This window comes from Dermacentor silvarum, chromosome 9, assembly GCF_013339745.2.
Source record: "Dermacentor silvarum isolate Dsil-2018 chromosome 9, BIME_Dsil_1.4, whole genome shotgun sequence".
Classification (NCBI taxonomy): Eukaryota; Metazoa; Arthropoda; class Arachnida; order Ixodida; family Ixodidae; genus Dermacentor; species Dermacentor silvarum.
In genome coordinates, this window is record NC_051162.1 from 128,967,665 (window position 1) to 128,978,265 (window position 10,601).

At 48.9% G+C, this 10,601-nt stretch overlaps 1 protein-coding gene across 1 annotated transcript; it reads right to left on the reverse strand.

The window, feature by feature from the left end:
* Positions 1 to 568: 568 nt before the first annotated feature.
* On the reverse strand, positions 569 to 7,209 carry LOC119463894 (uncharacterized). Its single transcript, XM_037724714.2, has 2 exons — positions 7,144 to 7,209; positions 569 to 835 (listed from the first exon to the last, which is right to left on the reverse strand). The coding sequence occupies exons 1-2, from the start codon at positions 7,159 to 7,161 to the stop codon at positions 578 to 580; spliced, it is 276 nt and encodes a 91-aa protein (XP_037580642.2). The 5' UTR covers positions 7,162 to 7,209; the 3' UTR covers positions 569 to 577.
* Between the last annotated feature and the right edge of the window lie 3,392 nt (positions 7,210 to 10,601).

Genomic DNA, 10,601 nt, shown 5'->3' on the forward strand with positions numbered 1-10,601 from the left:
CACGTGCACCTAGATCTAAGCGCAGGAGCGTTTTTATATTCCGCCCCCATCGAAATACGACCGTCGTGACCCGGATCGAAATTGCAACCTCGAGGTGAGCAGCGCAACGCCATAGCTGATGGGCTACAGTGGCGAGTCGAGGCGTCTAATCCCTCTAAACGCTAGGTGTATTTCACAGGAAATAGATTCCAAGTACCAACTTTTACATAATGCATGCAGCAACACTTTCTCGCGCTCTTACTTTAGGTTCCGTGACATGCAAAGCTTGTGCAATGAAAGCCTGTCAAAATAATTAAATTGTGCGTAGCAAAGGTTTTAAAAGTTTACAGTTAAGCTGCGTTAGTAAACAAGGTTTCTGCAACCGCAACAGGATGACGCTAAGCGGCAACGAAATTTAGAAAAAAATATTATATTCTATGATACGATGATGGGGCACGTCGTAGTGGGGACTGCGAAATAATTATAACCACCAGGGGTTCTTTAATGCGCACCTAATGTACGGTACATGGGCGTTCGCACTCTGCGTTCCTGCAGAGTGCGCTTATCATTGCCATAACTTCTGGGAAAATTTCTTTATTCAGCCGTTGTCAGTCGCGGTGTATCTCTCCAGAAAGGCGAGCAGGCGCTCGAACAACACTTCGGCGTTGTTCAGGGCGACCAAGAAGTGCGCGTGCGTGTAGTAGGGGTCATCGATGAAGTGGTCCATCGTGACGCGTGGTCCCAGTTCCCGGATGAGCTCCTGGACATTCGGCGGCGTGATCACGTGGTCACCTCGGCTCCAGAAAATGCCCACGTCTGTTCGAACATTGCCGAGGCGGTACTCAGCCGGTACCCGCTGCAAAGCAAGTGAGTGAGTGAGTGAGTGAAATAACTTTATTGAGGTTCAGAGAAGACGCAGGGGACACCCCGCGCCACCCGGCTAGTCCCACGTAGGGACCGGCAAGCCGAGCTTGACGGCCCGATCGCGGGCACTCTGGACGGCCAGGGTTTGGTCGTTGAGTTCGGAGCTGCCCAAAAGCGCAGCCCACCTATCCTCGCTGAAGGCGGAGCCGATGGCTTCACACGCCCACAACACATGGTTAAATGTTGCCGTTAGTCCACAGGCAGGGCAGTCCGCACTGGGATACCTTTCAGGGTATATAGCGTGAAGAACCGCAAGGTTAGGATACGCACGAGCTTGTAAAAGTCGAAGGGTCACCGCCCGCGCCCTGCATAAGGCAGGGTGCGGGAGGGGGAACACCCGTCTTGACAGATAATAATGCTTAGTGATTTCATTATACGTCATCAATGGTTCCCCGCGGGGTAGGGGGACTGCGGAGGCGGCGCGGTCCGTGAGTCCTCGCGCGGCCTCGTGCGCGCTCTCGTTAGGGTTAGAGGGAGAGCCCTCAATCGACCCCAAGTGAGCGGGAAACCAAATGAGAGAATGCGGAGAGATACTTTTCAAGCTTTGGAGAATGCGAAGGGCCTGAGGGGAGACCATCCCGGTTTGGTAGGCCTTAATGGCCGCCTTAGAATCGCTATATATTACCTCTCTGCGACCATCGAGCACAGCCAGCGCGATTGCAACCTGTTCGGCTACAAATGGCTTCGAAGTGCGTACTGTAGCGCAGCAAGTGATCTTGCAAAGCAAGTGCCCGTCAATTTCGGCTAGTGCATGCATCTAAAAGGATGTCTTGGACCGAAGTAAGCCACCACTGTAGGGAGCTGACTTTTAAATGTCACAACGATGAGCTATAGGGCGCGGTAAATAAATTAGACGAGCACAATTACTTGTTAACTTATCCTATTTCCTGTGCGAGCAGCTTCGCGCTGGGACGTTAAAGATAACAGAACATCAAATAACTTAAAGACCAACTACAGCAAAATTTGACGTCGGCTGAATTCGTTATAGTTGAGAGAGAGACAGAAGAAAGGGGAAAGGCAGGGAGGTTAACCAGACGGGAAGATCCGATTTGCTACCCTACGCTGGGGAGAGAGGGGAGGAGGAGGGAAAGTGACAGGAAAGTAGAGATAGAGAAAGAAAGGAGCACAGATACACAAACACAATAGGTCACAGGTGGCACAGCACAGTATACACTTGCAGCACTATAAACATCTGTCCGGGCTACAGCCGCTTGTCCAAGTCTGTTGCCCTTAAAAACTGCAACAGTGCCCTCGTCGCCCTCCGCTGCGATGGCTCGTGATCTCGTAATTCTAAAATAAGTTCCTCTGTTAGAGGTCTTTGGTCGAAACGCGCTATCGTGTGTACGAGCGATCGTACGCGCACAAGCAAACATGAATAGACTCGACGACCGCAGACAACCACTGTCAAAACGGGGGCATGGGGAAGCGCGGCCGCCGCAGCGAGCGAAGGCTCGTGCGGTCTATCGCTTCAACGGAAACTGAACGGCCGAATGCACAGTGCATACAAAGGCCAGAACGGTGTGAAGATCGCTTGCAAGATACGGTGCGCGCGACAACACCGACAGCCCGTGCAAGCGCAACGTACAAGAACGCATTTGTTAAAAGAGTAGAAGCCACCCCCCCCCCTCCCTTCCGCGCTGCCTTCCCGCTTTGCTCCTTTCACGTGGGAGATTGCGTCGTCAGTTCCCCTCGCGCTCGGTTGCAAGATACGCATTTGGTGCCGCAGCACAGCGTCGCCCTTCTTCCCTCCCTCCCATACCCCCACGGCCTTTCGCGCGACGGAAGTCGCGTTTGCTCTTCGCCGTGCGTTCGCTCTCCGTGATAGCGCGCATCCCCCGCGCGCCTTCACTCGCACATACGGAGCGCGGCGACGATATTATCGTCCTTGGACTATATACGGAACCTCACGGCGACGGAAGAAATCAGCTTAAAGTGTCCATATAATTGCTATCGCAGTAATAATTAAACAAACATTATTAAGTTTGTACGACGACAGGATTCGAACACCGGACCAATAGGACAGAAGCGCGATATCGAAACCATTACGCCCCGGATGCATGGACAAGCGGAACCACTGCAATTAGCAACGATTATGCCTGCTTGCACAGTCTTATTAATGTCTGCATTACAAAAAAAAAGTATAAACTGCTTTCAGATTTGGGCAAATTTAGGCCCAGATAAAGCGTAATAAACGAAGCCGCAGGAACGTATGAAGCCCCAGGCACGAAGATCAGACGAATCCATGTACTACCCATCATTCCCACGGTGGCTGAACGATCACAGTGTCAAGAGTTGCCTCTAGTAATCGTACGAAACTCTATGGCTAGAAGTATGCATACAGGCTAGCACGAGAGCACCAAAGGACACGCACGCGCAGTGCCATGTCTGACACTAGGCGCTTGCTTCCTCAGAGGGCGCAGGCCGTGCAGCTTGGCACAGGCTCACAGACCTTGCATAGTATTTTGTCTCCCGCCTGTACATCCGAGTCTGGGATCTTGGGCGAGTTGCTAACGGTGCATTTCGATATTGTTCACAGCGCGTACAGGTTTAAGGGAACAAGGGAGATTTGGAGAATGAAAGGGGCGTTGTCTTCCAACTGATAACATTTGCATGGAGAACTAAACAAGCATACAATGCTGGAAAGGAAAGAAGACAAGACAAAAGAGGAGCGACCGATATCATAAGTCAACTATAATTTTTTCAAGCATGTGCCCACAATTCTCTTCCTCTGGCCACTTTCTGCATGTGCCTTATTTCCTTCAGTTTTTGCGTGCTGTGGACACAATCAAAATCTCAGGTACATCCGCCGGTTCACTTACATTTAACACAGTGTCAAAAGTATTTCGAAGAACTGCTGCAAATGTTTATGAAAAACTGCATAACGCTGAACGTGCCGTCTCTTCCTGCCTTCGCCCCGCATAGACGAGCAAGCGTGCATGAATTCATTCCAAGGATAAACCGAATGATTGTGGAAACGGTAATGGTTTCGTAGAAAAGAGGGTATTTAGGAATTGCGACGAATGACGCAAACTGTGGCGAAGTTAATAAAGCAGTAAAAGAGACGCAGCGGGAGCTTCCTTTTTTTTGGGCGGTTAATCCCCGTGTATGTTTGACTCAATTTCCACGCCGACATGCAAGCACCCCCCCCCCCCCCCCCCCCCCCCGATTAACACACAAACATAGCACAGACATTCACAAAAGGATTTGAATGCACCTTGGATATGCGCAAGGGAAGCTTTATAATCTCGGCGGAGTGGCGCAATTTAGTAATGTATATTATGAGAACATTGGTGTGCTAGTGGTGATCCCCGGGAAAAATTCTATTTTTGACGGTTATTGTTTCTCAGAAATCTCTGCGTACCTGTATTCGCTGAAGGTGACCCCTCGCCTCCGCGTTTCTTTTTTCAGAACCGAACGCAGCTTCAAGCGACAGGTGAGTTGCATCATTTTCCTTCAAAAAGAAAACTACGAAGAAATTGCGACGTGCTCATTGGTGGGCATTGAGCAATGTTTTGTGCTTCATGTGTTTTATAGCAATGGAGAATGTGATAAAAAAAGCGTTATGCTTTTAACACGTAAGAACTTTCTCTGACGTCAGGGCCTGCTTTTGGGGTCAGGTACGGCAAGTTGCCGGCTAGAGATCTTACTGAACGTGCACGAATAAAAGGGGTTAGAGGAAGTAAGTGGCCAGTCATTCCATTACGAAGCAATGTGTATAGCACATTCCTTTATGAAGCAGCTTGTATGGTGTATTCCGAGAAGTTGTTCTTATTATAATAATGTACCCGCTCAAACTTTCCATATATTGCTTTCTATTTTTATCCTCAAATTTCGAACAGCCTTTCAATTAGTGGCAGTAGGAGGAGGAGAAAAAACGTCGCAGTTTCGCCCGGAAGGCGAAGCATCAATTGCGATAGCAAATTAGTGGAGAGCTATAAGGAGTAGGGATAGTAGTTTTATCGGCTGCTTGCTTCAAGATAAAACGGTGTGCAGTAGTTTTACAAAGCTAGTCGACAAGGAAAGTTCTATGTTTCTCCAAAAGCATGGAGCGTTTTTCAACAGGAGGCACACGAACGCTTGTCTTTTTCGTCCTCGAACCCGTTTGAACCCAAATGAACCGGCTCAGGAAGCTCCGAAACAGTTCGAACCGTTATTAGTTTCACCCCCGAGGTGAACCTGAACCAAACCAAAAAGCATGAACCCGAACCCGAACCAAACCCGAAAAGATATCGGCTCGACACCTTGACCACGGCAGCCAATCCTCCGATTCGCTTTGTTGGGTATTCGTGCATGTGTACAAAATTAGCTGTGGGAGTGTTAGCCAGCACCCCTCGCGGCTTGGCGGTATAATAGTGGTATGTGTTATATTGCCGGATTGCGCTGATTTAATTTTTTCTGGCGATCGCTTTGACAGAACTATCGCTCCTACATTGTTGCTCTCACGCAGGATGCGCTTGCTGTATCGAAAAATGCACGAACATTGTCGACCAACCCCGATTGCGAGACGGGCGAGTCCCATCAAATTACATGCGCCACGTGAATAGCGCTGTACAATCTCGATACTTTGCGAGCGCCAGCAATTGATCTGGAATTGACGCTGACGATTTGTCAGTGTGTTTGAACTGTTGTTAACCGTCTTGTCGAAGAAAACAAGATGGTTAACAAAAGGAGACAAACACGGTGCATGCACCTCATCACCGTCCTGTCTTTACCGATGTTTCCTTCAAGTTCAGTTACGTGCCAATCAGCCCAATTCAACACGCTATTCCAGCGATAATAAATTCGAAGGCTACCCGGGCCACCAATCCTTGATGTCCCTGTCCTTCTTGCCACCATCCTTGACACGACTCGGTGTGTCTTGCTTCCTGGAACAAGTTCGTTCAATGAAGTGTTCATTTTTTCCGTTCACTCTTTTTGATAGTGTTCCTGCAGTTTCACTGTCGGGACTAGCGGGATAATATTGTTTCGTGCTACGCCGGAACCTAAGCACAAAGACTGTGGTGATGTCACGCGATAATAGGTAGTTGCTTGTCATGCATTAATAGACCGCCGATTTAACTTAGCACACATGATTATCGTCTTGGTGTCCCTGTCTTTGGCGCGTGAAAAGTGTTCGCTATGGTGTACCAACTATATCAACAACACATACATTAGTACACTGTGCTGCGTCGGTGCTCAGTAAATGCAAAGCACTTTATCGGCGCTGAGGGCTCTTGGCTCCAGCTTTCTCCTGACCCTCTCGCTGACGCTCTTTCTGTACTTCGATTCTTTCGACACTTCCACCTTCAGCCAAACAATTAAATACGTATTTTATGTTAAGGGTAAACCAGTGCCAGAACTTTGCACAAAAGCGGACACGCGTGGACATATGCAGGGGCTGTGTTTGTCCACACGTATCTCTCTCTGTTTAAGGTCTTTGCGCGTTTTGGTATTATTTGTTGTTGATGAATAACTATCGCAGGGCAGCAAAATAGCCTAATGGCCGGCCAGCTATCCCAATTAGGGATTGTAGCTGCCTCTTTCCTTCTATAAAACACACACAATTCCACCGACACCCCAGAAACATGCGAAGTCTCAACATCAACGACAATGCGAGCGCGTGCGCGCACGCGCGCGCGCACGCGCGCGCGCACGCACGCACGCACGCACGCACGCACGCACGCACGCACGCACGCACGCACGCATGCACACGCACACACACACACGCACACACACGCACGCACGCACACACACGCACAATAAAATAAGAAAGAAACTTAGAAAGCTAATAAGGAGAAACGTTCTATATGCATTCGCGTTAATAGAGGTTCATGCTCCCTGTATGCAATAAGAACGCTGTGGTACGAGCCCACGCGAACGTCATATTGTTCTTGTAGTCCTAAAGCAAACAAACGACTATCATATTATTCTTGTAGTCCTATAAAGCAAACCAACCAATATCACATTGTTCTTGTAGTCCGTGTACCAAAAACAAAAATTAAGTTCAGTTCGCACTGATTTACCGTTAATAGTGCCAGACCAACGTGCTTAAGCTTCCACACTGGTAAATTTTTGTGTGAACTCCTTTCCTGGCCATACTCAGTCTATAAACGATCACGGCGATTTGTCGACTGGAGCAGCTAAGGCTCTTTCTCTCCCCTATTTTCCCCTTTTTTCATCTTTGTATACTTCTTCCAGTGTAGGGTAGCGAACCGGACGAGCATGTGGTTAACTTCCCTGCCTATCCTCTCCGAGTCTTACCTGACGGTAGATAAGCATGTTCCTTCGAGGCCCATAATCGAACTTCTGAGGTCTCGCAGACGCCGCCAGCTGGGTGAAAGGACCAAGAAAGGCACACGTCATATGGCTTCGTCCACTCGCTGTCTTGAGTGTGTTAATGGAGCTATAGCGCACTCTTGGCATTCACGCTTTTTAAAATTTCCTCCATATTTCTGTCTAGTCCGCGTACCTGAGCAAAGTGAACGATGTTCTTTGTGGACGTACCTCCAGGCATGAAATGCAGGTAGACAGGAAGCCTCGTCTGCAAGGTGCGACGTCATCACGATTGTTAGGATGCGAAAGAAAGCAGACACTGTCAGCGGTGTGCAACAGACGGGCAGAGACGAGGTCCGACGTTCCTGCCGGCTATAAAAAAAATCTGCTGCCTCGCTTCACAGCAGCCTTTACAGTATCTCTGTAAAGCAGCGCAAAGAAGAAAGCAGACTTATGACATTTCGTTGCATGTGCGCTGAGTCTATTTATTGAGAAACTCTAAACTAACACGTTCGGGGTTAGCAATGAAGTATTGTCACTTGTGGTGCCAACAGAGCTCGCATTCCGACAAACGCAGAAGATAATATAGCTAGCCCTGCTTCTATAGCAGTGCTGCGACCGAGTCTACCGTATTTATTAAAATTTCTTTCTTTCTTTCTTTTTCTTTTGGAGAAATGGTAGGCCAAATGAACTACCGACCTACATTCGTGACCAAAGTACTTCGAGCTATATTCGTGATTAAGGCTAGCAAAAATACCGAGATAACGGAGTTCCTCCATCATGCCCGCACTAAGGCGAGTCTGGATATTATCCAGACTGGCTTTAATAAACGCTGCATATCCTACGCACTCGACGGTACCGAGGACGACGTCGCTTGGCGTGCCAAGGACGCCTGCGAGGCATCCGAAGAGGGCGGCTTATTCTCCAGCAGTTCCGAAATGAGGATGGAACTTGAGGCGTCGACTAGCGAGCTATCAGTAAATAAGGATCTATCATGCTCAGTGTACTCGTATTCCATTTTTCTAAAAAGATATGGTCAACATGTATCCGAATAAGATTTATTTATTTCTCAGTGACGTCAATATATAAGGGTCGACCTATATTCGTGACCGATCTATTTTCGAATAACTGTAGTAGTTAGCGCCACAGTTGCGGTCCCGATTCGAGTTTTATGTTCAAAACATTGCGGTTGTGGCATCTATAAGGTCTGTCTCAACTCCACCAATTAGTTAGAGGTCTAGTTATACTAAGGCACTCTACCAGAGCAAGAATATTGGTTGTCAAGCCCCATCGGCTGTACTGAAAAAGACGGGCTTTTGAAATTAATTAATCAAATAAAATAAAATATTTGTTCCACATCAGGCCAAAGCTGACGAGTGCTTATATATCTTGAGACCCGCAGATAGAAATCTCGAGTAAACAATTTAAACGGATGCGGAATCTAGCAGTTTAACTTATTCCAATGAAATATCTTTACACTATTTGAGCGTCCACCGCTAAAGGTCGACTGCGGAGAAATTTGTTAGGTTAGGTTAAGAATACATGGAATGCCTTACCGCGTTTGTTTTAGCCTGTGTGGTGCAAACAGATGCGTGCTTCATCATAATTTTGAAACTGATACCAGATTTTTCTTGAATGCTGTAGGGCGCGCGCACAAGAGCTAAAAGGAGAACACGCCTGACAAAACCTCTTTTCTTCAAAACCTGTTTATAGGAAAACGACAGTTGCTACACGCCGGCTTGAGTTGAAAAAAAATGTTACGCGATGACACAGACCACATTTCAATGCACCTTAACAATAAACAGGCGCGTGACAGCACCGTCAAACAATAATAATTAAAAACGAACACGCACGCACGCACGCACGCACGTGCACACACACACACACACACACGCACACTCTCTCTCTCTCTCTCTCGAAACCATGTTTCCAAGCTTCAGTCATTCTTTACTCGCGCTGTAGGCAGGTTCAATGTGGTTCCAGAGCGCGCTGTAAACCGCTAAACTGTGCGAACATCCCGCAAAATGCTACTGCCACTCGTTTCGCTACATCAGCCTTTGGTATCGTTAACGAGCACGTCGCTGAGCTAGTTGATTCATATCTGCAGGTAAAAAAAAGTTGCAGTGGCTTAGCTCGGCTATGCCAGGATATACGCAGCATTAGCAAAGGTTCAGATGATTATTCTTAGCTTATTCTTAAGATTATTCTTAAGATCAGATTATTCTTATGAGTCAAGCTTCTCCGTTCTTCTGCGCTGTTGAGCAGCATTTGCGCTCTCCTTCTCCATGGCTGTACCACACTGGCAAACGCCAGTCAGAAGCGCCGCGGCTCCAGCGCAGTGTCAGACGGCGACTGCACAGCGAGCGCGCGCCGGCGCCAGTGCGTCTACCACGGCTACGACGTCACTCCTCTGGAATGCGCAGACCGGCGGCGGTGAGTCGCGCGCGGCGGCGACGGAGTGCGCGAGAGGTGCCGGCTCCGGTGGCTCCGGTGCGCAAGCCGTGTGATATCACTGATCCTTGCGCATGCGCAGCACGGCTCTTGATGTGCCGCGCGAAACGGGCTTGGCTAGGCCAGTGTAGCTAACGCTACAAAACAAGAGCACCATAATCGCTATCATGCGCGTTAATTGTGTTTGTGCGAACAGCACAGCGCATACAAAGCTATCAGCCGTCTGCTGATCGCTTTCAAGATACGGTGCGGACGAGCACCCGCAGCCGCGCAAAGTAGATGTACGCAGTTGCGGGCAGAATAGAAGCCGCACCCCCTCCTTCCCGCGCTGCCTTCCCGCTCTGCCTTCCCGCTTTTCTCCTTTCGCGTGCCAGACTGAGTCGCCAGTTCCCCTTGTGCCATTGGTCCCGCAGCACAACGTCGCCCCCCCCCTCTGCCTCCCATCCCCCCACGACCTCTCGCGCGACTGAGAGTACTCGATAATGGTCTCTAGCGTGACGGTGGCGTTTGATTTCCGCTATGCGTTCGCTCTCCGTGAAAGCGCGCGTCCCTCGCGCGCTTTTACTCGCACATACAGCATACAGCGTGCGGCGATGATTGTATTGCCCTATGACTTTATACGGAACCTCACGGTGACGGCGACGCCGACGGCAGAAATCAGCTTGGAGTGTCCATATAATTGCTATCGCAATAATAACTCAAAAGAAGAGGCAGGGGACCATCACAGTATGGTCCTTTGGAAATGTAGGTGGGCATGACACCAGTCTACTAGCTACTTCGGAAGCGCTCCTGCCTTTGGGGTCTCATTCTTGCTCATATTGTGCAGTAGTGCGAGGGTGCGAGTGATGGTATCCCCTTTCCCCGTCTCTCTATCTCTCTTTTTGAATATTTTATGCCATCCCCGTGTTCATACCCTTGCTGTATCGCCCAACAACATTTAATAGGAAGTTAGCACTTCTCCCTGCCTGTCCTGGTCATCAGTCTTCCCTTGGCGA